This window comes from Manacus candei, unplaced genomic scaffold, assembly GCF_025592945.1.
Source record: "Manacus candei isolate 608988 ecotype Guabito, Panama unplaced genomic scaffold, ASM2559294v1 h1tg000110l, whole genome shotgun sequence".
Taxonomy (NCBI): Eukaryota; Metazoa; Chordata; class Aves; order Passeriformes; family Pipridae; genus Manacus; species Manacus candei.
The window spans coordinates 227,779-255,239 of NW_026138158.1; the positions used below are offsets into that span (position 1 = coordinate 227,779).

Sequence of the window (27,461 nt, forward strand, 5' to 3'; positions counted from 1 at the left end):
GGTAAAGGTGCAGAGACCAGAGAGGGGGAACTTCTGGGAGTGTTTTTTTGAACTGAATGTTCATATTTTGGAGTATTATTTTGCTGACTCTTGATATTTGCAAATTTGTGGGGAGTTTTGGGATTTTTTTTTTCCCGGATGTTGGTGTTTTCTGTTTTTCTGGTCTAAATCTTGATGTTTTGGGAGTTTTTAAGGACACAAGATGCCCAGTGAGTCCTAGAGCTGGACTTGGGCAGGAGGAACCTCCAAGACAACGTGCTCACCCCTTGTTTTCCCCCACTGCAGGATTTCTGCTTCCCAAAGCTTGGGCGGATGGAGGAGGAGGCTGCGAGGAAGAGGAAGATGCCTTGGGCCCCCCAGGCAGGTGAGGAGGAAGTCAGTGCCCCTTTGGGTGGGTCTTCTGTCTTTTGTGGCCGTCCTGCCGGGGCCGGAGTTGGGGGGATGTCCTTGGGCTTCCCTGTGGGCCGGAGGCAAATCCCCTGCGTGTCCTTGTTGCTTCCTGCCCCAGGCCCCGAGGTGAGGCCGGAGAGCGCGGAGGACAAATCCCCCCGGCAGAGCCTGGTGGGAGAGGCCGTTTTGAAGGGCTCCCCGGCGCAGGAAGGCAGCGGGGAGGAAAAGGGCCGGAGATGCCCCCGCAGGAGGGGCTCCAAAGCCAGCCCAGGGGGCTGTGAGGAGGAAAGAGCCAGCATGTGCTGGGAAGGCGGCCAGAGCTTGAGGCAGAGCTGTGAGCTGGTGGTCCCTGAGCAGCCTCCCAGCAGGGAGAAACCCTTCAGGTGCTTGGAATGTGGGAAGAGCTTCAGCAAGAGCTCTGACCTCCTCAGCCACCAGCACATCCACACTGGGGAGTGGCCCCACATGTGTGAGGAGTTTGGGAAGAGCTTCAGGAAGAACTCCAACCTCCACACCCACCAGCACATCCACACTGGAGAACAACCATACACATGTGAGGAATGTGGGAAGAACTTCACCCAGAGCTCCACCCTCCACAACCACCAGCACATCCACACCAGGGACAGGCCCTAAAAGTGCTTTTAATGTGGGAAGAGTTTCAGGGACAGCTCCACTCTTCTTACCCAGCTGCACATCCACACTGGGGAACGGCCCTACATGTGTGGGGAATGTGGGAAGACCTTCAGGAGCAGGTCCGCGCTCTGCACCCACCGTCGCATCCACACCAGGGAGAGGCCCTAGAAATGTGGGGAGTGTGGGAAGAGCTTCACCTGAGCTCTGCCTTAACCAAACACCAACGGATCCACCGGTAAGGGAAGCCCCGAGTGCCCCGACTGCGGGAAGAGCTTCGGCCGCTGCTCCAACTCCATCAGCCATCGGAGGACCTGTTGCTGGACACAGAGATTTCTGTGAACAGTTTTTCCTGCACTCTGTAGGCCTTGCTTGCCATGGAAGTGACAAGCGTGTATTGTTTATACTTATAGACTGTGTGAAAATATGTGATGCTTATACTTGTTAGCTGTGTGTCTAATTATAAGGTTTGAGAACCTAATATGTTTATAGAAAGAAAACCTTGAGCAACTGAAGATAATGAAACACCTGCAAATTTAGTAAAACTCTAAAAACAGATTAATTAGAAAGAGGTTTCTATGCCAAGGATGATTTCAGATCGCGTGGACAGAACATCAGGTCCAATAAACTGGAGACATGAGACGCGTGCACAGACTGAGCTATCCAATCATCTTATTATAAGCATGTGCCCTAAACAAACTAAACTGTATAAAAGTTAACTGATTTAAATAATAAATTGACATATTGCCGACCATAATGGCCTGTGAGCATTATGTTCATGCCTCCCCATCGATAAGGACCCGCGTTGGATGATCCACAGGGAGCCCCGTTGGGCACAGACCTGGTGACCAGCATTCCTGGTGATCCATGTTGGGCACAGACCTGGTGACCCACCTTCCAGGTGATCCAAGCTGAGCAGTGTATTGGGGCCTCAAGGATAATGTATTTAAGGAGGAAAAAGTCCTTGTGCAGATGGAATTGGGTGCAGAGAGGAGCAGAGTGGGAATAGGGGAGAGGAACAGCTCTGCAGACCCCCAGGGCAGTGCAGGAGGAGGGGCAGGAGGTGCTCCAGGCCTGGAGCTGAGTTCCCCTGCAGCCCAAGGAGGAGCCCACGGCGGAGCAGGGGATGCCCACAAAGAAGGATGTGAGCCCGTGGGAAGCCCGTGCTGGAGCAGAGTCCCTGCAGCTGCTGCGGCCCCAGAGAGCTCCAAGGGTCTCATCAACACTGCTGGTTGTGGGGCCACACAGAGGGGCTTTAGGCACAGGAATTGTCCTTCCTGGCCCCAATTTAGGTCTGTGACTTTCTCTGAAAGTTGGAGAACCAAAATAGGATTCCACTTGGGTTGTTCTTCAGGTTGTTCATTAAAAAAGCAGGAGCTCGTTGTCTCAAGGACTTGCACAGATCCGAGGGGTTTTCAGTCCCAGCCCCCCACGTCACCCCCCAAGGTGCTGGACAGCCCTTTAGACCCACCTGAGCCCACCCCCCGTGTGCCCACCCTTGGCAGGGCAGCTCGGGGAGCCCCCGGGACAGGGGATGGTGCCTCTGGACCTGCCTCCCGAGGGGCTTCTGCCACCCCTGGGGGGCACAGAGGGGACAGGGGCACCCTCAGCTCCTCCTGCCACGAGCTGAGCTGAGACAACAGCCCGAGCTCCCGGGGCCTGGGCAGGTCCTGCTCCATCCTGGGGCTTTGCCAGGATTCTCCTGTGCTGCTCAAATAAAAACAAAAAAAGCTCATAATCCCCCAAGGGCCCAGCAGTCACAACTCTCTTCAGCAAAGCAAAACTGGTTCCATAGGAGTGATTTGTGGAATATTTATAAGGAAAAAAAGTCAAAAAACCAGACCAAGGATCAAGTGACACAGATGAAAATACCTGTGGATGCTGCTGTTGAGTCACTGGCAACTGCAAAGTTGCCAGTTTTAGTAAGTTTTACTTACTAAAACTATATAACCCCCCCATCAATGCCCAGCAGGTGTTGTTGCCATCACTAGTGTAAATAAAATTATTACCAGTCTGGTACTTCCCCAGGTGAGAACCCTCTGTCTGTGTTTGCAAAGACCCCAAAGGATGATTTTTTCCTGTCCAAATACTTTAATTGATGCCGTGTTTTGTTCCTGTCCCCGAGCCCCAAATTCCTCCTGGTGGGGCAGCCCCGCCGAGCTTTGCAGCCGGGAAACCCGATCTGGGGCTTTGCTCCCTGTTCCTCAGGTGCTTGACCACAGCAGAGGGGCAGCGGGACCCCTCCAGCCCCGCCCCAAGAGCCCGTGGGGGCAACTCCCCGGGCAGCCCGAGGGACAGCGCCAGGGCGGCCGTCAGGGCCCCGAGGGGACAGCGGGGACAGCGGGGGGGCTGCGGCGAGGCCCCCCCCGGCTCTGGAATGGCAGATCCAGAATGGGGGTGGGGAAGGGGTGCGGAAAAAAGGGGGGGCTCGAGAGCACCCGTCACCCCCCAACCCCAGAGCCCGAGGCAGGGGGTCCTGGGGCAAAGCCCTGGTGAGAGCCCCCAAACCCCTGTAGGCCCCCCTGCACAGGGGGATGCAGGGGCTGGGAAAGGGATTGCAGGGGTTGTGGAGCTGGATACGGGGGTGCAGGGGGGTCCTGGAGCTGGGGAAGGAGATGCAGGGGGGTGTCAGTGCCCAGGAACGGGGATTCAAGGGGAGCCCGGGGTCAAGGCAAAGGGGGGGCTCCCCCTGGGATGGGGGTCCCGGGGGGGCACACACGCTCCGGGGGGACACACGACACCCGGGGACCCCCCTCAGCTCCTCCCGCGGGCGGAGGCCGAGCCCCAGCCCAGGGAGACGAAGCCAAAGACGGAGCCCCGACCCCCGTCAGCATCTTGGGGGGGCAGGGGGGGCAGGACCCGGGAAACAGCGGCGGCTGCTGGGAAGGGACCGGGACGGACTGGGATGGACTGGGACACTGGGACCAGGACTGGGACCTCTCGGGACCAGAACTGGGGCAACAGGGATCATACTGGGAGCAATTGGGACTGTCACCGAACGGGAATAAAACTCTCTGTCACTGCAATGTCAGGATTAGAAAGCGGTTTTATTTTTTTAAGCACCACGTGCGTGGGTGGGGGGTGGGGGTGTCTCCTCCCATCACCCCCACACTGGGCTGTCTCACACCCTGGTTTCTGTGGATGTAACTAATACATGTGCATTACATTTCCCCAAACTCGTGCATATGTACTAAACACTCCCACAGATTCTCTTACACATTTGAATCAGTTTCCAGAACTCATTTACATCAGAGTAGGGGTCTCTCGAGGGTCTCTGGTGGCCCTTTGGGGAACATCCCTTCTCCAAATTATCCTTCTTTGGTCACAGGCCTGAAAAACCAGTTTCTTCTTCTGGAATGCTTCCCAGCTCCGGGGGCTGGCCAAGATACTCCTTCTTATCAGTGGTGCTTTTCCCGGCATCAGACCCGGCCCCGGGGGGATCGGGGGTCGTTCCCAACCGGCTCCGCTCCGCCCTCGGGCCCCGCTGGGGCCGCCCCGCAGTTCCCACCCGGCTCCGCCGCACGGCCCGGGCCCCGCGTGTCCCGCTGCCACCTGCCCGGCCCCGCCGAGCCCAGAAACGCCGCCAAATCGCTCAGGGGGACCAAAAAACCCTTCCCGTGGGCAGCCAGGGGCGCGGGGGGTCCCTGTGAAGGCCCTTGCCCTCAGTCACTGCTGGGCACCCGCCGCCCCCGCCCCGAGCCGGGGCCCTTCCCAGCGCTCCCAGTGTGCCCAGCCAGCCCCGAGCGCCCCAGGGAGGGCTTCAGCTGGGCACGGCACACCGGGGCTGCTGGGGGTCCCACCTCACTGCGGGGCCCTTGGTTCTTCCCGGGCTGGGCAAACCCGGCGGGGGGAGGTTTGGGCCACAACTCTGTCCCCTCCTCCGCTCGGCCCACGGGATTCGGGGCCGTTTTCCCTTTTGGGGGCAAAGAAATCCGAGGTGTTGAGCACTGACAGGACGCAGCAGCCCTGCAGCCTGCGGAGCCCGGGCTGGCCTGTGCCTGGCAGAGGAACAAAGCAGCTCAGGGACAAATGACTCAGTGGTTAATTAGCCTAATAAATTGCTCCTAATTCGGGGGCAGGAGAAGTGAGGCCCCAGGGCTTCCTGCCCCCCACATGGCTGGGAAAGCCGGGCCAGGAGCTCCACAAAACTGTATCTGTGTCTATTTTCAGATAGATCTGGCATTTCATTGATCAATCCACAACATTTTATGCCAGTTTAATGATATTTATTAATTCTCTTCGACATGAGGATCAACATCTGGATCCTTATGGACATGGTGCTTTTCAAGGAGAGCAGGACACAGGCAGAGCCAGGAGAACCAGCCTGCAATCACACAGTGCCACCTGGCAGAGATGTTGTAGAGCAAAGACTCCCTTCAGGTTGGAAGGAAACTCTGCATTCAGTGAGCTGCCTGGAGAATGTGTGCCCACAGCTCTGTGGGAAGCTGCCAGCAGGGAATAAAATTCCCAAGCAGCTGCATCTCTGCCCGGGAGGAAGGACTGTCTGCAGGTTCCGACACTTCTGAGTTTGACCCTTCAGACCATAGTGACCCTTTCAGAGAAAATGCTGAGGACAAGTGTATTTGAAGAGCTCAAGCTGACTGAGAAGGGCTGCAAGGCATCCTGGAGAGCTGATTTCCAAGATCTCCGTGGGCATTTGGCACCTTGATAAACTTCTCTTCTTCCCTCAGTGCCCAGGGAACACCAGACAAGGTCACACAAGGGTTTCTCTTGGAGTCCCCTGGGCTTGGCTGGTGGAATCTTCTTGGGGGAGGGCAGGGATGAGATGAAGGCAGGTGGGTGAGACTTTGGAATGGAAGATTGTGCCTGTTTGGGGTTTTCTGTCTTGAAAGAAAGCTCACCATGAGCTGTAGAAGGCCCTGTGCTGGGTAGATTCAGCTACTTGAATAAAGCTTTCAGTTTAAGATCTTTGTTTTTTAGGAGCTCCTGATACCTCCAAAAGCCAGGTCAGGATCCCAAACAATTCACTTTCCTATGTGGATACAATTACTTGGCAGGATTCTGTTGTGGAGTCTAATGCTCTGTACTAAGACATTTCTGGAATAGTATTCCAAGGAGCATCCCAAGCATTGTATCCTGCTCCCTTCTCTAATTTACCCATATATAAGCTCAGTAACTTCCTTTTTACAGCCTATTTATTTACCTAAATGAGTTATATATGACTTACATATATTAAGGGCTGGCTTTATTTCCTGGTTTTTTTTTCCTGATGAAGTAAATTATCCAACAGTTCTGCTGGAGTCCAAGTTCTTAAATCACTGGAGTTTTCATTGCATGTATTGTGTAACAGGTTGAAAACTTCCTTAGCTGGCAGCTGGAACAAAACTCCATCCAGTTCCCCAAGCTTGCAAACTTCCTTCTTAAACAGCAGGAAGAGCCAGAGTAGATGCCCAAGTGCTGCAGAATGGCAGGCAATGCAGGCAGTGCAGTGGTTGCAGTGTGTGAATCTCTGCAGTTCAGCAGAGGCTCCTCATCCCTCTGGAGCAGGGAGGTCATTGCTGGGAAGTTGTGCTGTCCAGAAGCCTTGAGCTCCTGTGGCAGGACGAGCACAGGGCAGTGCCACGGCCTTTGTGGGGAAGATCCTGCCGGGCCTGCCAAGTGCTGCTGCTCTTTGTAAAGCGGGAGAGTTGTGGGTCCTTGCGAGGAGGAGAATGAGGATGTTCAGCAGCAGAAAGCAGAGCAGAGCAGTGCCCTCCTTTTGTCCAGGACTGCCAAGGGGGCACTGAACCTGGCGAGCACTGAGCCAGGGGCAGCAGGAGGGCAGTGTAAACCCGACAGTCCTGGAACAGCACGAGAGGCTGCAGAGCTGGAGAAGGAATTCTGCGGGAATACTCAAGTCCGGAATGCTGCTGGAAGCGTCCCTTTGGCCCCTAGAATTGCCCTGGGAGTTTGCTGCCAGGCTTTGCTGCTCTCCTGCTGCAGTGAGTCACTGCCAGCTGCCGGGTGCTGTGGGCTGGCGATGCCGTGGGGAGCAGCTGCCCGGCCGTGGTGCCCCTTGCCGTGGGTGCCGTGCGGGCTGACGGTGCCGGCGGGTTCCGTGGCAGCGCCGGAGCCCGGCGGGATCCGCAGCGCGTCCCGCCCGGCGCTGCAGGACCGGCAACGGCAGCGAGGGCTGCCAGGCCTTGGGAAAGCTGCGACCTGCAGGAGCTGTCAGGGCTCCAAGGCACAGCCCGGGGGGCCACCAGAGACACAGAGTTCCTACCGTGCCCATTCCCATTCCTGCTGTGCCCATTCCCATTGCTGGTAATGCCCAGCCTGCTCCCAGTGTCCCCGTTCCTGTCCCCAGTGTCCCCATCCTGGTTCCCCACGTTCCCATTCCCGCTCCTGGTGTTCCCATTCCCAGTTCTTGGCAGTTCCCCAGCTGTTCCCCGTGACACCATCCTGGTCCCCCATGTCCTCATTCCCATTCCTGGTGTTGCCATTCCCAACTCCTGATGTCCCCATTCCAAGTTCCTGTTGTCCGCAACCTTTTGCTGGCCTTCCCATCCTGTTCCCAGTGTCCTCATCCCTTTTCCCATTGTCTCCCTGTGTTCCCATTCCCTGTTCCTGGTGTCTCCAACCTGCTCTTGGTATCCCCATTCCCAAATTCTGGTGACTCCAACTTGTTCCCAGTGTCCCCATCCTGGTCCTCAAGTCTCCATTCCCATTCCTGCTGTCCCCAACCTGCTCCCACTGTCCCCCATTCCTGTCCCCCTTGTTCCCATCCTGGTATTCCACATCCCCATTCCCATTCCCAGTGTTCCCATCCCAGTCCTGACGGCCCCATTCCCATTCCTTGTGTCCCCAACTTGCTCCCAGTGTTCCCATCCCCGTCCCCAATGTCCCCATCCCAGCCCTCCTGTCCCCACTCCCATTCCTGGTTCCCACAGAGAAACTGCCGGATGCCGGAGGAGGGAGCCAGGATTTATTGCCCAAAGCAGGAGATTTTCACACCCAAATTAAAGCCTCAGGAATAATTGTGGTCCTGGGTTTCACACAGGAAAAAGCAGGAAGTTGATCCATTGGGAAGAGCCGCAGGGGGGCCGGGGTGGGTGGGAGCAGCGGGATGAGCTCTGCCAGCAGCTCCTGCCTTTCCGCAGGGAGAGGGAAGGGGCGGATCCAGCTCCGGAATCGCTCATGCCGTGATTCCTGCCGGGATGAGAGTGGGGAAAGGAGTCACCATGTCCCTGTTCCCATCCCAGGGGATGGAGCTGGGTGTGGAGCCCAGGGAGAGTAGGAACTGCTCTGGATTCCCTCCTGATCCTGCTCTGTCCATCCCACCCCAATCCCACTCCATCCATCCCACCCCAATCCCACTCCAGAATCCAGCCCTGATCCCAGTCCACAATTCCACCTGATCCCACTCTGGAATCCTGCCCTGAGCTGCAATCCCCTTCCGATCCCACTCCAACCATTAGGCCCCCATTCCCCTCTGGAATCCCGGCATCCATCCTGGGATCCCTGCACAGAGGATCTGGATCCACACACGCTGCTGGGACTCACTGGTGGGCGCGGGGTCGTATCCATTCCCCTCCCTCTTCCCTATGGAAAGAAAGCGGGATCAGCACCCGTGGCACAGGATCCCCGGAATGCTGCCGGGCGGATCCGTGCCCCTTCCCGACCCCCATCCCGGGAGTTACCGGATCGGAGCTTCCAGACACCGACTGCCACGAGGCCGATGATGATGATGATGGCAGCGATGACGGACACAGCCACCAACACCAGGCTGGAATTCCAGATGGATTCCGGCTCTGGGAAGGGCAGGAGGGGCAGGAGGGGGAGGGTTACCCCCATCCCGCTGTCCCACACTCCCAAATTCCTCCTTCCCAAACCCCCAGTTCCCACATTGCCCGTTCCCAGCCTCACCCCAGGCGAAGATCCCGGGCTCCGGCATTCCGGCGTGCTCCACCCGGCACCGGTACTGCTCCTGCTCCCCCGGCAGCGCCTTGATCCTGGCCCAGCTGTAGAAGGTGCCGTTGCTGTTGGGAACGATCCCGCCCCACTCCGTCTCCTGATCCTGCAGTTCATCCCCCTTCAGCCAGTTGATCCCGATGATCCCAGGGTAGAATCCGTACGCGTGGCAGGACAACTTCAGGATCCCGTGTTCCTCTTTCCCGGACACATGGACATCGGGGGGCTCTGGAATGGGATAACGGTGAGATCCATCTATGGAATTCCCATGGAAGTTGGATGACTCAGATTCATCCATGGAATCCCCATGGGAATTTCCACGTTCCTCAGTTCCACCCTCCCAAATCCCACATTCCCAAATCTCTCATTCCCATGGGAATTCTGTCTCACTCACCTTTGCGCTCCAGAGCCTCCCGCCCGTATCTGACGTATTTCTGGAGCCATTCCGCACAGCTCTGTGCCAGCTCGTGCTGAAGAGCCTCATACCCTTCAGATTTCCATTTCCTCTGGGTGATCTGGGCAGCTCCATCGGCCGCCATGAAGGTCCCAGTCTCCGGGGAGAAGGAGATGAAATCGCGCCCGTCGTAGCCAATTCGAAGGGTTCTGCGGACACTCCCGTCGGACAGGAGGTCACAGCCATAAAGCCGCTGCCTTGTGTGGAGACCTGGGGGGGTGGGATCGGATCCATGGAGACCCTGGAATTGTGTCCTGGCCCCACAGGGCCCCATTCCAGCCCTATGGAGCCCCAGAGTCTGATGGAGACCCACAGAGCCTCATCCCAGCCCTATAGATCCCCCTCAGCCCCACAGATCCCATCCCATTCCCACACATTCCCCCATTCCCTGGCTCCCCCCACTCACCCCCACTCCAGTTGTACCAGCCCCCCACTCTCTCCAGGTTGGCAGCAGCAATGAGCTGGTTCCCCTCATTGATCTGGGTCCCTCTATCCCAATATCCCGGCTCGGCTCCGGCCGCCATCCACAGCGTCAGCGGCTCCTTCCGGCCCCGCTCACTGTCGTAGCGTGTGATAGGGATCCCATCCACGTATCCCATGGACAGGTATTGAGGGATCCTTGGGCTGGGCTCCGTCACTGCCACAGTCAGGTAACGCAGGGAGTGGAGAACTGGGGGGACACAGAGATGTGGGGAGTCTGGGGGTGTCCATAGGTCAAGGCAAGGGGGAACTGGGAGAGCTAGGAGAGCCGGGAAGGGGGTTTGGGGATCCCAGGGCCAAGGGAGGGTGTAGGGACTGGGAAAGATGGGATGGGGCATCCAGGGGTCCCTGTGCCCAGGAAAGGGGGGCCCAGGGGGCCCAGTGTTGGGGTAAAGAGAGTCATGGGGTGAAGAGACCCAGAATGGCTGGGAATGAGGGTGCAGGGGGGTCCCAGTACCAGAGAGGGGGGTCAAGGGGGTCTGGGTGCTGGATAAAGAGGGGTCAGAGGGGTTACCATGCCCAGGAATGGAGGTTCAGGGGGTCCCTGTGCCCAGGAAAGGGGGGGGCAGGGGTCCCCAATGTTGAGGAAAGTGGGGTCTGAGGTCTGGGAAAGGCAGGAAAGGTGGTCCGTGGGGTCTCAGGGTCAAGGAAAAGGGGGTCTGGGAGAGGCAGGATGTCCGGGAAAGGGGGTGCAGGAAGGTGTTGGGGCAGGATAAGGGGTTCCAGGGGGGGTCCCTGTGCCAGAAATGGAAGTTCAGGGGGGTCCTGGTGCCCAGGAATTGCAGTCGAGGGCGTTCCCGGTGCCTGGGACCCCCCTGCAGGAAGCACAGGGAGTGGAGAACTGGGGGGGGGGGGTCACAGAGATTGGAGGGTTTGGGGGGTCCAAGGGTCAGGGGAAGTGGAACTGGGAGAGCTGGGAGAGCTGGGAAGGGTCCAAGGTTCAAGGAAAGTGGGGGCTGGGACTGGGAGAGGCGGGATAGGGGATCCAGGGGGTCCCTGTGCCCAGGAAAGGGGGGTCCAGTGGTCCTCAGTGTTGAGGAAAGTGGGGTCTGGGGGCTGGGAAAGGCAGGAATGGGGGTCCAGGGGGTCCCAGGGTCAAGGAAAAGGAAGGATCAGGGGGCTGGGAGAGGCGTGATTGGCAGGAAAACGGGCACCGGAGGGTATTTGTTGAGGATAAGGGGGTTCAGAGGATTCCTGGAGATGAGGATGGGAGTGGAGGGGGTCCTGGTGCAGGATAAGGGGGTTCAGGGGTGTCCCAGTTTCGTGAAATGGAGGTTCAGGAGGGTTCCCCTGCCAGGGAATGGGTGTTCAGGGGGGTCTCAGTGCCTAGGGATGGAAACTGGGGGGGTCCTGGTGCCGGATAAGGAGGTTTAAGAGGATCCCGGTGCGGAGGGAGAGGATGCAGGGAGTGACCAGTACCCGGAAAAAGAAAGTTCAGGGGGGTTCCCGTGCCCGGGAATGGGTGTTCCGGGAGGTCTCCTTCCGGGAATGGGGGCTCAGGGGGTTCCCGTGCCCAGCAATCGGGATTCAGGGGGTCCCGGTGCGGAGGGAGAGGGTGCAGGGGGGTCCCGGTGCCCGGAAATGGAGGTTCAGGGAAGTGCCGGTGCCCGGCAATAAAGGCTGAGGAGTTGCCCGTTCCGGGGGTCCCACTTACCCTCGGGCTGCCCCATCGAGACCCCCAGGAGCGCCAGGAGCGCCCCCAGCCCCAGCGCTGGAGCCATCGCGCTGCTCCGCTGGCCCCGCTGGGCGCAGTTCGGGAGACGCGGAAGCGAAAGTGGCCGAGGGAGCGCGGGGGGCGGGCACGGGGGAATTGCCGGGAATGCCCCGGGATCCCCTTCGGGACCCCTCCCGGCACCGCCCCGGGTCCCCCCGCCACCCCCGGGCCCCCTGGACGGGCCCGAGCGGCGGGACCCCCGGGCCGGGCCGAGCTGAACTCGCGGGCCCTGCGCTTAAACTCGGCCTTAAAGGCGCCGCTTTGGGGCCAAAGCGGGGGAAGCGCCGCGATCAGCGGATGCCGCGGGGGCGGGGGGCGATCTCCCTGGGCCAGTGCCCGCCCTGGGCAGCCCCCACTGCCCCCCGCAGGGGTCCCGGGGTCAAGGCAAAGGGGGGCTCCCAAAGCCCCTGCCAGGGGGGAGCGGGAGCTGGGGCAGGAGCTCCGTGGGGAGAGAAAAGGGGGGGACAGCGGGATGGGGGTCCCGGGGGGGCACACACGCTCCGGGGGGGACACACGACCCCCGGGGACCCCCCTCAGCTCCTCCCGCGGGCGGAGGCCGAGCCCCAGCCCAGGGAGACGAAGCCAAAGACGGAGCCCCGACCCCCGTCAGCATCTTGGGGGGGCGGCGTCCGGCAGCAGCTCTGAGGGGGCGGGGGGGGGGCAGGACCCGGGCGGCGGCTGCTGGGAAGGGACCGGGATGGACTCGGATGGACTGGGATGGACTGAGACGGACTGGGACAAACTGGGATGGACTGGGACAGACTGGGATAACCTGGGACAGACTGGGAAGGACTGGAACAGACTGGCAACACCCCGGGCACATCGCCAGGGCTGTTTCCCGGCCCGCCCTGTCCCCTCCCCAGGGCCCGCGCAGGGAGCGGCTGCCCGCGGGCTCCTCCTTCCCGCCCAGCCCCGGCGGGCTCGGAAGGAGCCGCTGCCGCAGCAGCGCTGCCTCGTCCCGGCTCCTCTCGCTCCGACCCCTTTGGCTGCCCCGGGCCCGCCACTGGTCCCGCCCGGGGGGGACCGGCCTTGCAGCCGCATCGGCTGCTGCCACATGGCCCTGCTGGGGCAGGGCTGGCACGGGAGGGGCTTGGAGTCCCTGCCAAGCCGAGCCGGGCTGGGACTGAAAGACACACCCGGGCTGGGATGGACCGGGCTGGGAATGTACTGGGATGGGGATGTGGGATGGACTGGGATGGGAATGTACTGGAATGGGGGTGTGGGATGGACCGGGCTGGGAATATACTGGGATGAGAATGTGGGATGGACCGGGATGGGGGTGTTGAGCCAGATCGGGGGTGTGGGGGCTGGGCTGGCCCAGGATGCATCACGGTTGGATTTGAGCTTAGTTCTCTCTTCCCAAGATTGCTGTGCCAGATCCAGAGGGAATTTGGGAGGGGGAAGGAGGATGTGGTGGTTTCACTCTAGGCCTTCCTGGAGACCAACTTGTAACCAGGAAGGAACTAGAAAAGTGATCACGGAAGTATTCCATGCTATTCCTTTACGTAACTTGAGGTATAAATAAGGCCAGCGGGAGGCATCTCGCCCTCTTCCTCTCCGGCGAGGTTCGAGAACGGCGGGTCCCTGTTTTGGTCTGGTTTATCTGGAGCTGAGGCCTACAGTGACTACCGTTATCTGCCACGCGTGAGGGGAGAGCCTTGGGCCGTGTCTAGCCATCCTGCCTGTTCGAAGGGAAGTGGTGAGATTTTTGCTAGTTTGCCTTCGGTCGGCTGGTTGGCTTGTTCGGTCCTTGCCCCTTTTTGTCCTTCTCCCTTCCCCTTCCCCCCCCCCCTCCCCCCTTCTGTGTGTGGTATTCTCCTTTTGTGTATCTGTCTCATATGTAATATATATATATATATATATATATATTTGCTATAGCTTTGGCTGCTTGGTTTTTTTTTCTTTTCCCTCTCTGGGAGGCAGGTCCTTGTTGTCGAGTTTCGGGGACTTGGCAGGAAGCCAGCTCGAAACTTGCACAACATTTTTTGGTGTCAGAAGTGGGATATTTTGGTTAAGTTTGGCTTGTTTTGATAAACGTTTTTCCAGGAAGACAGCCAAGCTCGGTGTTGTTTTGCAAAACCAATCTATTGTTTTGGGAACAGGTCTGGGAACACTGCCAGAGTCTGGGAAAGCAGCCAAGGAAACTTTGTTTATATAAACAAAGGTTTGTTTTGGGATCAAGAAGAAATAATAACAAAAAACAATGGCTATTTCATTAATTTGTCTTATAATTCTAGCCACCTTTACACCTGTGTTAGGCTACCGTATAGGGAGACGTCCAGACCTTGAGGATGGATGGAACAAATTGCTTCCATCCTTTAATTTTGACATCGAAGGTTTGGTAAAGGAAATCCCCATGGTTAAAATCGGCTCTAATTACTATATAAATCTTATTGCAACAGTACTGTCATTGATAAAGGTACTGGAAGTGCTACTTAAACTTGGAAGAATGGGGTTCCGTTGCCTTCCCTCTTGTAGGAAAGATCACACCTCAAAGGGACTCGCTGGAACTTTGGAAAGGGCTGCAGACAGGCCAGTCCCCGGGTGGCATGGAGCTTGGGAAGATTTCGGTAGATTAGTAGGACATGTGTCACCCCCCATTAATTGGGAGTTCACACCAGAACAAATGTTTGATTCTGGTGAGATGGCCCACTGTTTGGCAGAAGGGTGTTTTTCCTACAAAGATCCGAATATGCAATTCTCCGCTTTGTGCTGGGGCCTGGCTAATGCTTATCGAGCTGCCATAGACCACCTTCAAAGGGTTAAGGTCGACACAGAAACCCAAACCACGCCACTTGAAACCAGTGATGTCCCTATTAGGTCCACAGAAGTTGGAGTCCAAACACAACTTGAAGTCAATGCCATTTCTACTAAGCCCACTAGAACCGGGACTCAAGCTAAGAACCGGAAGGTCATCATTGCCCCTGTGAAGAAGAAGAAGACGTGGGTAAGAGAGATCAAGGAACTTACAGACTCATCTCCCCAACCAGAACGCACAGAAGAAAGAGAAGAAGAAGAAGAAGAAGAAGGAACAGAAGAACCTATCCAATTCACTCAAGATGTAGTGGACGAAGGAGCGGCAGCAATGGGAGAAGGAGCAACAGCAAGTGATGAAGGCGCGACTGCGAGAGAGGAAGTAGTGGTTGTGACTGAGGAAGGAGCGATTGGAAGAGAAGAAGCAGGTACCAGAGAGGAAGAAACGGTTACACGGGAAGGAGCACGTCCAAGAGAACTAGGGGCACGCCCAAAGGAATACAGAACAGCATCAAGAGAAAAGAAAGCAACAGTACAAACGGCCGGTGGTATATTGTCGCTTGATGATTTATATCCTGACTACACATTCAGTGTTACAAAAGACGCAAAGAAGGAGCCAAAGCATCCCCCTCAATTGGAGGGGGAATTATCCCTACCCCTCCAGACCCAACCTTCTCTTGGAGGTGTGAATGATTGGAGGAAGAGGCCCTTATCTCAGCACGTGAAAGATTACTCACTACCTCCACCCGCTGGGTATCGCGAACGACGCAGGAGTCCATCCCCACGGCGTGAATGGCATAGAAGTCCATCTCCACGGCGTGAACGACGCAGAAGTCCATCTCCGCGGCGTGAACGGCGTAGGAGTCCATCCCCACGGTATGAACGACGTAGAAGTCCATCTCCGCAGCGTGAACGGCATAGGAGTCCATCCCCACGGTATGAACGGCATAGGAAACCATCTCCGCGGCGTGAACAATATAGAAGCTTATCCCCACGGCATGCTCAGTCTCCACCTCCACATGAGAGATATAGGGAGGAAGTGGGAGCAGTCCCACGTAGGAGTGGAAGAGTAAAGAGAGAGGTGGAAAAGATTCTACGTGGGAGAGATGGACAAGAAATTATGCGAGAAAGCGAAATTACACAATCACTGACCACAAGAGAGCTTCGAGATTTACGGAGAGATTATATGCGCTTGCCTGGTGAAGAAGTCCTCACCTGGCTGGTGCGATGCTGGGACAAGGGAGCTGATAGTCATGTAATTGAAGGTGATGAAGCACGACAGTTGGGATCCATTGCTCGAGACCCTGTGATAGAGCAAGAAATGGGGAGGGAGAAAATGGCGTCCAGTCTTTGGCTCCGAATACTCCACGCGGTAAGAGTGAAATACCCATTTAAGGAGTCCCTGAAGAGTTCTTCAAGAAGGTGGAGGACTGCGGAAGAAGGCATCCAATACCTACGGGAATTGGCCATGCTGGAGATCATCTATTCTGATCCAGATTATTATGATATCCAAGTTCCTGAGAATGTTCCCTGCACGCAACCAATGTGGAAAAAGGTAATTCAAGGTGCCCCTAAACCATATATTTCCTGCTTGATACCCGTATATAATCCAAAGATGGATGAACCAAGCGTGGACACTATGTGTGCTTGGATAAGAACCATCGAGGAAAATATGGAAAACTCCTTCAATCCCCTGTACCGACGCACCTACGATAGGGAAAGAACGGAGAGAGATTATGAATATTCCAGATATGAGGACGACCTTAGAGACAGAGAGGACAGAAGGTATAGAGATTACCAAGAAAGGCCAATGGGAAGATCACGGCGGGACCGACAAAGACGACCTCGGCCTAGACCTCGATCCTGGTCTCGATCTTGCTCACGATCCCTGTCATTCACACGTCGAAGGAAAGAGAACTCTAAGCGTGGGTCACGTAACCAACTATGGGCATACCTTCGTAGTAAAGGAGAAAACATGAAGAAGTGGGATGGTGAACCCACTTCTAAGCTTGAAGCTAGAGTGAGGGAGCTGAAGCGAAAGAAGACTGACAAAAAAGTTGTCTATGTAGTAGATGGAGATTTCTTAGAAGAGAAACTGCGATCGCCGAAACACGAGAAGATGGAGGTCCACTTCGACAATGGCAAAAAGTCTAAGAAGTCAAAGTCAAACTCTGACGACGAATGCTCTGATCAAGACCAGTAGAGGGGCCCTGCCTTCTGCCAGGAGAAGGAGAGGGACCAAGAAGATAACCGGGTTTACTGGGCTGTGTGGGTCCGATGGCCTGGCACATCGGATCCTCAGAGATACCAGGCCTTGATAGATACTGGAGCCCAGTGTACTGTAATGCCTTCGGAGTATAAGAGTACCGAGACTGTTACTATTTCTGGAGTGACAGGAGGGTCTCAAGAATTGTCAGTAGTAGAGGCGGACATGAGCTTGACGGGAGACCAATGGGAAAAGCGTCCCATTGTGACGGGGCCAGAAGCCCCTTGCATCCTTGGTATGGACTACCTAAGAAGAGGATACTTCAAGGACCCGAAAGGGTACCGGTGGGCTTTTGGTGTAGCCACGGTGATTGAAGAGGGGTCCAAGCAATTGTCTGCCCTTCCTGGCCTTTCAGAAGACCCTTCCATTGTAGGATTACTACGAGTTAAAGATCAAGAAGTGCCAATAGCCACAACAACTGTACACAGACGACAGTATCGGACAAACCGAGATGCTGTGACCCCTATCCACAAAATGATCCGAAAGTTGGAGAGCCAAGGGGTGGTCAGCAGAACCCATTCACCCTTCAACAGCCCCATCTGGCCTGTGCGTAAATCCGATGGAGAGTGGAGACTGACTGTGGACTATCGTGGCTTAAATGAAGTTACGCCACCGTTGAGTGCTGCCGTGCCAGATATGTTGGAGCTCCAATATGAGTTGGAGTCCAAGACAGCAAAGTGGTACGCCACCATCGACATAGCCAACGCGTTTTTCTCCATTCCTTTAGCGGCAGAGTGCAGGCCACAGTTTGCTTTCACCTGGAGGGGCGTTCAATACACCTGGAATCGACTGCCCCAGGGGTGGAAACACAGTCCAACCATCTGTCATGGACTGATCCAGGTCACACTAGAGAAGGGTAAGGCTCCCGAACACATCCAGTACATCGATGACATCATTGTATGGGGGGATACAGCAGAAGAAGTTTTCAAAAAAGGACAGACGATCATCCAGATTCTCCTCGAGGCCGGTTTCGCTATCAAGAAGAGCAAAGTCAAGGGACCTGCCCGAGAGATCCAATTCCTAGGGGTGAAATGGCAAGATGGACGACGCCAGATACCAACAGACATCATCAACAAGATTGTAGCAATGGCTCCCCCCACAAACAAGAAAGAAACCCAAGCTTTTCTGGGAGCCATAGGCTTCTGGAGGATGCATATCCCAGAATACAGTCAGATTGTGAGCCCTCTTTACTTTGTGACCCGTAAAAAGAACAATTTCCAGTGGGGTCCGGAGCAACAACAAGCTTTCAGGCAGATCAAGCAAGAAATTGCACATGCCGTGGCTCTTGGACCAGTTAGAATGGGACCAGATGTAAAGAATGTGCTCTACTCTGCAGCTGGAGATAAAGGTCCCTCCTGGAGCCTCTGGCAAAAGGTGCCTGGCGAGACGCGAGGGCGACCACTGGGTTTCTGGAGCCGAAGCTACAGAGGTTCTGAGGCCAATTACACCCCTGTGGAAAAGGAAATCTTAGCGGCGTATGAAGGTATACGAGCAGCTTCAGAGGTAATTGGTACCGAAGTACAGCTCTTCCTGGCACCCCGATTACCCGTCTTGAGCTGGATGTTCAAAGGGAAGGTGCCCCCTGCGCATCATGCCACCGATGCCACGTGGAGCAAGTGGATGGCTTTGATTACACAACGTGTCCGAATCGGGAACTCGAATCGCCCCGGCATCTTGGAAATCATAACCAATTGGCCTGAAGGTGGGAACTTCAGTCTGGCAGAAGAAGAAGAGCCAGTGAGCCGAGCCGAGGAAGCTCCGCCATTTGATCAGCTGCCAGATGAAGAAAGGCGTTATGCCCTTTTCACTGATGGTTCTTGCCGAATTGTAGGAAGGAACCGGAAGTGGAAAGCGGCCGTTTGGAATCCCACCCGACGAGTGGCAGAAGCCGCTGAGGGTCAAGGCGAGTCGAGTCAATTTGCGGAACTCAAAGCCGTCCAATTGGCCCTGGACATTGCTGAACGAGAAGGTTGGCCGAGACTCTACCTCTACACAGACTCGTGGATGATAGCCAATGCTCTATGGGGATGGTTAGAGCGATGGAAGAAGATGAACTGGAGGCGTGGAGGAAAACCCATCTGGGCTGCTGACTTGTGGCAGGACATCGCTGCCAGAGCGAAGAGTCTGAATGTGAGAGTCCACCATGTAGACGCCCATGTGTCCAAAAAGCGAGCTAATGAAGAACATAATAACAACAGAGAAGCGGACCGAGCTGCACAGATAGGGGTGTCACAAGTAGACCTAGACTGGCAGCAGAAGGGAGAGCTGTTTCTGGCTCGATGGGCCCATGATGCTTGCGGTCATCAAGGCCGAGATGCCACCCACAGATGGGCACGAGACCGAGGGGTGGATTTAACCATGGATATCATTTCTGAAGTTATCCATGATTGTGAGACTTGTGCCGCTATTAAGCAGGCGAAAAGACTGAAACCCCTGTGGTATGGTGGACGATGGGATAAGTATAAGTATGGAGAGGCATGGCAGGTTGATTATATCAAACTGCCACAGACCCGCCAAGGTAAGTGCTATGTACTTACCATGGTGGAAGCAACAACGGGATGGTTAGAGACTTTTTCAGTGCCCCACGCAACGGCCCGGAATACCATTCTGGGCCTTGAAAAGCAAGTCCTGTGGCGACACGGGACCCCAGAACGTATTGAGTCGGACAACGGGACTCATTTCAAAAATGGATTAGTCACCACTTGGGCGAGGGAACATGGTATCGAATGGGTATACCACATTCCATATCATGCACCAGCTGCTGGGAAGGTTGAGAGATATAACGGATTATTGAAGACCACTCTAAAGTTATTAGGTGAGGGGACTTATAAAAACTGGGACAAGAACTTAGCCAAGGCTACCTGGCTAGTTAACACCAGGGGTTCTGTCAATCGAGCTGGCCCTGCACAGGCAGAATCCCTTCACATTGTTGATGGAGATAAAGTTCCAGCAATCCATTTGAGGGGAATGCTAGGGAAAGCTGTTTGGGTTACCCCTGCCTCAGGCCAAGACAAACCCATTCGTGGGATTGTCTTTGCTCAAGGGCCAGGACATACGTGGTGGGTAATGAGGAAGGATGGAGTCATCCAGTGTGTGCCTCAAGGAAACTTAGCCTTGGGGAAAAACTAATTGTATGTCCTAAGTTGTGTTTTTACAGGAAGCCAGTCACCAGATGAGAGAGAGACCTGAACTAAGCTGTTGCTGGTATCCGGTGATGAGACAGTCCAGTGATGAAACAGCCATAAATCAGAACTGTAATGGTGACTGAGGAGACCAAAGATCTGGACTGAACTGACATCGGTATTGATTTTCCAACGACGAGACAACTGTGCCGAGAGACCAACAAGAACTATATATATATATATATATATGCAAATGTGTATATATATGCGCGGGATGTAGACGAACGTGAGACATAGGTGTTACGTAAAGAAATAGTATGGAATAAGGGGTGGAGAATGTGGTGGTTTCACTCTAGGCCTTCCTGGAGACCAACTTGTAACCAGGAAGGAACTAGAAAAGTGATCACGGAAGTATTCCATGCTATTCCTTTACGTAACTTGAGGTATAAATAAGGCCAGCGGGAGGCATCTCGCCCTCTTCCTCTCCGGCGAGGTTCAAGAACGGCGGGTCCCTGTTTTGGTCTGGTTTATCTGGAGCTGAGGCCTACAGTGACTACCGTTATCTGCCACGCGTGAGGGGAGAGCCTTGGGCCGTGTCTAGCCATCCTGCCTGTTCGAAGGGAAGTGGTGAGATTTTTGCTAGTTTGCCTTCGGTCGGCTGGTTGGCTTGTTCGGTCCTTGCCCCTTTTTGTCCTTCTCCCTTCCCCTTCCCCCCCCCCCCCCCCCCTTCTGTGTGTGGTATTCTCCTTTTGTATATCTGTCTCATATGTAATATATATATATATATATATATATATTTGCTATAGCTTTGGCTGCTTGGTTTTTTTTTCTTTTCCCTCTCTGGGAGGCAGGTCCTTGTTGTCGAGTTTCGGGGACTTGGCAGGAAGCCAGCTCGAAACTTGCACAGAGGATGTGAGACTAAGAGGAGCAAGAAGAAGCAGCTTTCTCCTGCACGTCCTGCTCCGTCTCCCCTGGGCCTCCCCCTCCAGCCCAGCCCAGACTGGGGGTCCCACTTTGGGGTCCCCGTGACCCCCAGGTGTCTCCTTGCAGGGACCACTCAGGTCAGGGCTCAATTACTCTTGGATTTGCAGACAAAAAGTGGAAATTGCTGCTGACTGGTTGGATTCCCTCTCCTTTGGTCACTACAGAAAAGCCCCTTTGAATCACTCCCACTTGGGGACTCATTGCCCTTCCCTGGGTAGCAAAAAAAAAGGCCACAACTATATTGGACTGCAATAGTTTTGAACTGCTCTTTGGGACACAAAAGTCCTTTATTTCCCCAAACCCAGTGTCTGTGGGAGTATTTTCCATGGTAAGTTCCTCTGTTGTTCCCCCCTAGGTCTGTTTTCTTCTCCTCTTCCTCCCCAACCTGTTTTTCTCTCCAAAATGCCCTAAACTGCAGCCTGAGGCAGGAGGAGCTTGGGGTTTTGGCACTGTAAAAAGCTCTGCGTCAACTAAACCTTCTTGAAAAATCAAGTGTTTGGGTGGGGAAAATGATCCTTTCAGTTCTTCCTTTGCAGACACAGGCAGAGGGTTCTTACCTGGAGAATATTTACCTATGGAGGAAATGCTGGGTGCAGGGACTGGTAATAATTGGAATTTGTTGATGTCAGGGTTTGGAGAGACTTTCAATAAGTGTGGAAACTCTTTGCAGCTGCCAGTGCCCCCCCAGCAGCATCCACATTCTGTGCCAGTGGATGCTTGTCCTGTTTCTTTGGGTTCTTTCCTTACAAATATTCCACAAATGGCTCTGGTGGGGTCAGTTTTGCTTTGGTGACCCTGTGAATTTTGAACTTTGCCTTGGGGAATAGTGCATGGCTGGGGAAAGACTGAGCAGGGAAAGAATTTAAGAAAAACCATGGACCAGGAGAGAAAATATGCCCAAGGTGGGAGGTTGGAGCAGCGACAAGAGGAACCAGCAAAGGCTGGGACAGGAAACTGAACAAAACCAGCCCTGGGGAAAGGAAGAGGGTTAGAAAAAGGCTGTGACTGCCTCGGGGGAGTTTGGGGGATTCTCAGCTGTGCAAGTCCTTGAGACAACACCTTCCCAGGGCACACAGAGCCGGCAGGAGCCAAGGCTGAGTTGGGAAAACAAAGCCAGTCCTGGTGCTTTGAAGGCTCAAATCACGTAAAGCCAGTGAAGAGAAAAGGGGGCTTGACTTTCCTGGCAGGAAAGTGCCCCAAATCAGGCATTTGGCACTGCCCAGTTCCCGGCCTGAGCAGGAACTCCCTTGGTTTGCACAGACTGGGCTGCTGCGATGGAGCTGCTGCAGCAGAGAGCGGAGGGAGGCACCAGGAAAACCAGCTCCTCTTTTGGGGAGGTTGTTTCAAAGCTGTGCTTGAGTTTAGTGTGTGTGGGCACTAAATCAGTTCCAAAAGCCACGGGGGAGTGTTACAGCCCACCCTGCCAGGCTGGAGGAACTTTTGTTTGATTCTTGTATCCCTTGGAGTGAATTAAAGTGAACCAATCCTGGATGATCAGTGTTTGCAGAGAGAGAGAGAAAGAGCATTTATTTTAGAGCAGTTGGGTTGCAAAGGAAAAGAGGTGTGGAGCCCTTTGGGTTGAGACCACCCAAAGAAATGTGGGGGGTTTCTGTCCCCTCCTGGGGCCTCCCCTGGGTGTGTTTGGGGCCACTTTGGCAGGGCCCAGAGGGGCTGGTTTGCGCCAAGTCTTTGCGGCCTGGGCAGGGGGTGCTTGGAGGGCAGCCCTGCTCAGAGGCCTTGTTGGGCCAGTGCTGGGTGTGGGCACCCCCCCAGGGGCCTCTGCCATGGCCGGGCCCAGGGCAGAGAAATGTCCAGGCCCCAGAGCCCAGAGAGGTGCCCCAGGGCCTCCCCAGTGCCACAGCCTGGGGGCTCCGGCCACCCCAGAGCCTCCTCCTGCACAAACCCCCTGCAAGGAGTCACCTGCACACATATCTTAAAGTTTAATTAACATTATCATATTATATCGATATTTTGTGTAACAATGATAATAGATAGGATTGTATTTCCAACCTGCTTTTAACCAGCAGCAAAGAACAAGGAATGGAAGGACGGGATCTGCTTGGAATTTGTAGGGGTCTTGTTAATTCTGGGGGGTTCTGGCAACTTTTTTGGGGTGTTTCTGGCAGCTTTTTGGGTCTCAGCGCAGCTCCCCCTTCCCGATCCCCCGCGAGATGGGGCGGGGGGGACGATCCTGTTGCCGTTCCCGCTCCGCCTTTCTCCCTGCCCTTCCTGCCGCCCCTCCTTCTCCTGCTGCATCGCTGCGGCCGCGGGCGGAGCTCTGGGGTGAGCGGGGGAGGGGGACGAGCCGATGGGAAAGGGGGGAAAGGGAGGAAATGGGGGGTAGGACCCCCAAAGGGAGCGCGGGGGGCGGTGGGTGAGCCCCAAAGGGAGCTGGGGGGAGCCGGGGTTTGGGGGGCCGGTGGGCAAGGGGTGGGCGAGGGGGGCTAAGGGGAGGTGGGAGAGCGGGCAAGGGGTTCCCTTGGGGGTCCCTTGGTGTCCCCATGCGTTGATCTGTGGAGAGGGGGGCCCTGGAGAGGGGACACCCCCGGGCTCGCTGTGCCGAGCCGGCGGTCGGGGCCGTGCTGTTGGTTGCCGATCCCGGCCGGCTGAGCCAAGAGCCCGGCCACGTGTGCGGGGCCCGATCCGCTCCCTGCTCTCGTTGCCCCGGGGCAGCCTCTGGTGTCCCCCCGGCTGTGGGGGCGTTTTGTTGGCTCGGGCACAGGCGGCCCTTGTGCGGGGCTGTGTGCCGGGGGCTGCTGGGGGTCCCCGGGGGGTGTTTTGGGGCGGTGTCGGGGTGGGTTGTGGGCAGAGCCCCGTGGGTGGTCGGGGGGCTGCGGGTCCCCCCCTTGTTGGGGGTTGGTGTTGGTGGGTGAGGCCCCGGCGGCTCCATTGTGAGGCCGGTGTGGGCGGGGGGGGCTGGTCCGGGGGAGCCGGAGGGAGCCGAGGCAGCGGGTTTGGGGAGCCCTCGGGAGAGCCGGGGGTGGGGGGAGGAAGGGCGGGAGCCCCGGAGTGTGGAGAGCGGAGCGGGGCGATGGCGGAGCTGGGGGACCCCCGGCAGGCTGGAGGGGGGAGCAGGGAGAGGGAGGAGCCCCGGGAGGCTGCAAGGGGGGTCCCGGAGAAGGGGGAGCCTGGGCAGTGGGGACCCCTTGGATCCCCGGGCCAAGAAATTGGAGAAGGCGGAGAGGGGGAATGTCTGGGAACCCGGCCCCCTGAAGCAGAGAGTGAGGGGAGAAGGGACCCCTGGGACCCCCAAAAGCCCCGGCATCCCTAAGCGGGACCCCCAGCAGCCCAGAGAGGGGAGACCCCCTGAAGGTAAATGTGCAGAGACCAGAGAGGGGGAACTTCTGGGAGTGTTTTTTTGAACTGAATGTTCATATTTTGGAGTATTATTTTGCTGACTCTTGATCTTTTGCAAATTTGTGGGGAGTTTTGGGATTTTTTTTTCCCAAATGGTGATGTTTTCTGTTTGTCTGGTCTAAATCTTGATGTTTTGGGAGTTTTTATGGACACAAGATGCCTGGTGAGTCCTAGAGCTGGACTTGGGCAGGAGGAACACCCAAGGCAATGCGCTCACCCCTTGTTTTCCCCCCCCATCAGGATTTCTGCTTCCCAAAGCTTGGGCAGATGGAGGAGGAGGCTGCAAGGAAGAGGAAGATGCCTTGGGCCCCCCAGGCAGGTGAGGAGGAAGTCAGTGCCCCTTTGGGTCTGTCTTTTGTGGCCATCCTGCCGGGGCCGGAGTTGGGGGGATGTCCTTGGGCTTCCCTGTGGGCCGGAGGCAAATCCCCTGCGTGTCCTTGTTGGTTCCTGCCCCAGGCCCCGAGGTGAGGCCGGAGAGCGCGGAGGACAAATCCCCCCGGCAGAGCCTGGTGGGAGAGGCCGTTTTGAAGGGCTCCCCGGCGCAGGAAGGCAGCGGGGAGGAAAGGTGCCAGAGATGCCCCCGCAGGAGGGGCTGCAAAGCCAGCCCAGGGGGCTGTGAGGAGGAAAGAGCCAGCGTGTGCCGGGAAGGCGGCCGGAGCTTGAGGCAGAGCTGCGAGCTGGTGGTCCCTGAGCAGCCTCCCAGCAGGGAAAAGCACTTCAGGTGTTTGGAATGTGGGAAGAGGTTCAGGAAGAGCACCAACCTCCTCAGGCACCAGCACATCCACACTGGGGAACAGCCCTACACGTGTAGGGTATGTGGGAAGAGCTTCAAACGGAGCTCCCACCTGCTTCGACACCAGATGATCCACAGTGGGGAAAGGCCCTACACATGTGAGGAATGTGGAAAGAGGTTCAGCCGGAGTACCAACCTCCACAGCCACCAGCTCATCCACACTGGGGAACAGCCCTATAAGTGCTTGGAATGTGGGAAGAGCTTCAGCACAAGCACCAAGCTCCTCAGCCACCAGCAGATCCACACTGGGGAACGGCCCTACATGTGTAGGGAATGTGGGGAGAGGCCCCACAAATGCGGGGAGTGTGGGAAGAGCTTCATCCGGAGCGCTGCCTTGACCAGGCACCAACAGACCCACTGGTAAGGGAAGCCCCGAGTGCCCCGACTGCGGGAAGAGCTTGTCATAATTTGAAATTGGCTCCCCTGAGAGGCTGGGGGGGCTCAGAGGTGATTGGGTGCCAGGGCAGTTGTCCCTGGAGAGCTGATCACCGTCTTAGTTGTTCTTTTCTGCTCAAAATCACATATCACAGCCCCGGAAGCTGTTGGCAGTTCTGGGTTGTTTTGCTGTTGGTGTCTGCTGCGTGTAGGTGGACAAGGCCAGGGGGTGGCTGGGCTCCCTCTCTTCCTCCTGGAGGGGGAGAGGGGAGCCCTGTGGCCCCCCAGCTCAGCCTTTGGCTAGAGTTAGAGGCAGCATTTGGAGTGTGTGCTGTGAAAGAAGAATTTCACAGCACCTGAGGTAAGAGGGAGGAAGCCAGGCCTTCTTTCCCCCCCCTGCAGCTGTGGGACGCTTGGGACAGTGCAGAACTGAACCGAGCTGCCTGTGGCCAAGGCTAGAGGGCTTTTCCCCCCCACTGCATTTAGGTTGGGGGGGTGGATTTTGAGGCTCAGCATTAAAGCAGAGCCAAGTGGACAGGCTGATAAATCAGCTTGGGGCTCGGGAAAGGAATCCCAAGCGAAATTGGAGACAGACCCCAGAGAGAGAGAGAGGGGGGCCCAGAGGATGTCTCTGCCGTGAACTAAAACGCAAGACAACCGAAAACCTGAGGAGAAATCAACATTCCAGGACGTGGACGCTTGATAAGCTGAACTACACTGCAGCAACCTACAAACCCAGGTATGAAGCAGAGAGAGAGAAATCACACAGCAGCAGAAGAGCAAGGACTCAAAGCTATCTTCTTGGACTTCATGAGGAGGAGAGACTGCAACAAACAACTAGAACTTGGTGAGGGGGGAGTGTTCAGGAGCCCAGAACACTCCACGGCAGACTGTGTTACGTATCAGCCTTGAAAAGCTGCTTCTGGGCTAAAGTAGTTAAAAGGAGGGGCTTGAAAGGACTGACTGATAGAAATGTAATATATATATAGTTGCCTTTAGTTTGTACAGTATATTTATTTGTGTAAATAAATGTATATACTTCCCCTTCCCCTATAGAAGCCTCTGACCTGAAAGTTTCTTTCCAGCGTTGAGATAAATTGTGGGAAGGGGTGGGGGGAAACCTGGAAATTGGATTTTGGATTTCTAATGTGACTCAAACTGCCACAGCCAAGCACAGCACCAACACTGGGACATTCCTTCCTTAGCTGAGGGCAAGAGCCTGGGAGGGGACCCAAGCAGGCCAGCTGAGCCAAACTGACCACAGGGACATTGCAGACCATGGGAGGTCAGCTCAGCTATAAAAGCTGAGGCACGGAGCAGGAGGGGGGCATTCACTGTCCGATGGCTGCCTGCTGAGGAACCCTCACGGGTACCCAGCCAGCAGAAAATGTCAACACTGCTGAATGGGACAAGGGATCTGAGATCCTGCTGAAAGCCCAAAATTCAGACAATCCCCTGCCACCTCCCAGCTCTGGTGTGACCCTTCCAAAGCCCAAAGAGGCTCCAGGAGAGCAGGAGAGGGACTTGGGACAAGGGATGGAGTGCCAGGACACAGGGAATGGCTTCTCACTGCCAGAGGGCAGAGAGAGATGGGAGATGGGAAGGAATTCCTGGCTGGGAGGGAGGGGAGGGACTGGGCTGGAATTCCCAGAGAAGCTGTGGCTGCCCCTGGATCCCTGGGAGTGTCAAAGGCCAGGTTGGAGCAACCTGGGATAGTGGGAGGTGTCCTTTCCCACGGTGGGGGGTGGCACTGGGTTATTTGGAAGGTCCCTTCCCACCCAAACCATCCCATGATCTCGGGACATCCCCATCCTCTCGGGAAGCCCCAACCCGGCAAAGTGTCATTTCCCAGCTCAGGCACCTCAGAGCTCAGTTCTCTTCTGGGTGCTGGAAGATCCACATTTTCCCTGTGATCAGAGTCACACAATCATAGAATCAAAGAATCACAGAATCATAGAATGATACAATGAGTCACAGAATCAAACAATCACACAATCACACAATCACAGTCACACAATCACAGAATGAAAGAATAACAGAATCGTAGAATGACACGATCACAGAGTCACAGAGCCACAGAATTACACAATCACACAATCTCAGTCACACAATCACACAATACAGAGTCACACAATCACAGAATCACGTAATCACACAATGACAAAATCACACAGTCACAGAGTCACAGAATCACACAGAGAGTCACAGACTCACACAATTACAAAGTCATG

General features: G+C 55.9%; 4 protein-coding genes and 1 pseudogene across 6 annotated transcripts in view; 2 read left to right on the top strand and 3 right to left on the bottom strand.

Moving 5' to 3' along the window:
* LOC127461634 (class I histocompatibility antigen, F10 alpha chain-like) overlaps positions 1-11,727 on the bottom strand; it is a 33,520-nt gene extending 21,793 nt beyond the window's left edge. The window contains exons 1-7 of one of the 2 annotated variants that reach the window (XM_051769640.1): positions 11,520-11,727; positions 9,792-10,055; positions 9,326-9,595; positions 8,887-9,159; positions 8,661-8,771; positions 8,524-8,562; positions 7,924-8,169 (exon numbers count right to left, since the gene is read on the bottom strand). In XM_051769640.1, coding sequence (XP_051625600.1) covers positions 8,156-8,169; positions 8,524-8,562; positions 8,661-8,771; positions 8,887-9,159; positions 9,326-9,595; positions 9,792-10,055; positions 11,520-11,586 — 1,038 coding nt within the window. In that variant the 5' untranslated portion in view covers positions 11,587-11,727 and the 3' untranslated portion in view covers positions 7,924-8,155. Of the gene's footprint in view, positions 1-7,923; positions 8,170-8,523; positions 8,563-8,660; positions 8,772-8,886; positions 9,160-9,325; positions 9,596-9,791; positions 10,056-11,519 lie in introns of those variants that run through there. The other variant, XM_051769639.1, reaches the window with a different exon arrangement.
* The window catches only part of LOC127461657 (zinc finger protein 729-like), a 258,708-nt pseudogene that overhangs the window by 195,531 nt on the left and 35,716 nt on the right, over positions 1-27,461 (bottom strand).
* LOC127461650 (collectin-12-like) lies at positions 103-26,306 on the top strand. 2 transcript variants are annotated; one of them, XM_051769664.1, is made up of 3 exons: positions 103-209; positions 286-364; positions 509-700. In XM_051769664.1, the coding sequence occupies exons 1-3, from the start codon at positions 203-205 to the stop codon at positions 669-671; spliced, it is 249 nt and encodes an 82-aa protein (XP_051625624.1). In that variant the 5' UTR covers positions 103-202; the 3' UTR covers positions 672-700. The 2 variants fall into 2 exon arrangements, 1 of the variants encoding a protein (XP_051625624.1); XR_007900190.1 differs by lacking the exon at positions 509-700 and adding an exon at positions 25,919-26,306 and having other exon boundaries at positions 103-364.
* LOC127461639 (basic proline-rich protein-like) lies at positions 11,732-12,977 on the bottom strand. The gene is made up of 2 exons (XM_051769648.1): positions 12,352-12,977; positions 11,732-12,311 (listed from the first exon to the last, which is right to left on the bottom strand). Exons 1-2 carry the CDS (start codon positions 12,905-12,907, stop codon positions 11,959-11,961), a joined length of 909 nt encoding a protein of 302 aa, XP_051625608.1. The 5' UTR covers positions 12,908-12,977; the 3' UTR covers positions 11,732-11,958.
* LOC127461635 (uncharacterized protein K02A2.6-like) lies at positions 13,710-20,182 on the top strand. Its single transcript, XM_051769641.1, has 2 exons — positions 13,710-14,522; positions 18,334-20,182. The coding sequence occupies exon 2, from the start codon at positions 18,604-18,606 to the stop codon at positions 19,726-19,728; it is 1,125 nt and encodes a 374-aa protein (XP_051625601.1). The 5' UTR covers positions 13,710-14,522; positions 18,334-18,603; the 3' UTR covers positions 19,729-20,182.

Excerpts from the sequence above, each read along its gene's own strand:
- LOC127461650 (XM_051769664.1), top strand. Across the intron at positions 365-508 it reads GCCTTGGGCCCCCCAGGCAG|GCCCCGAGGTGAGGCCGGAG; the intron begins GTGAGGAGGAAG and ends TTCCTGCCCCAG.
- LOC127461639 (XM_051769648.1), bottom strand. The coding sequence starts at position 12,907 with ATGCATCCTGGGCCAGCCCAGCCCCCACACCCCCGATCTGGCTCAACA. Across the intron at positions 12,312-12,351 it reads TCCTTCCCAGTCTGTCCCAG|TCCGTCTCAGTCCATCCCAG; the intron begins GTTATCCCAGTC and ends AGTTTGTCCCAG.
- LOC127461635 (XM_051769641.1), top strand. The coding sequence starts at position 18,604 with ATGATAGCCAATGCTCTATGGGGATGGTTAGAGCGATGGAAGAAGATG.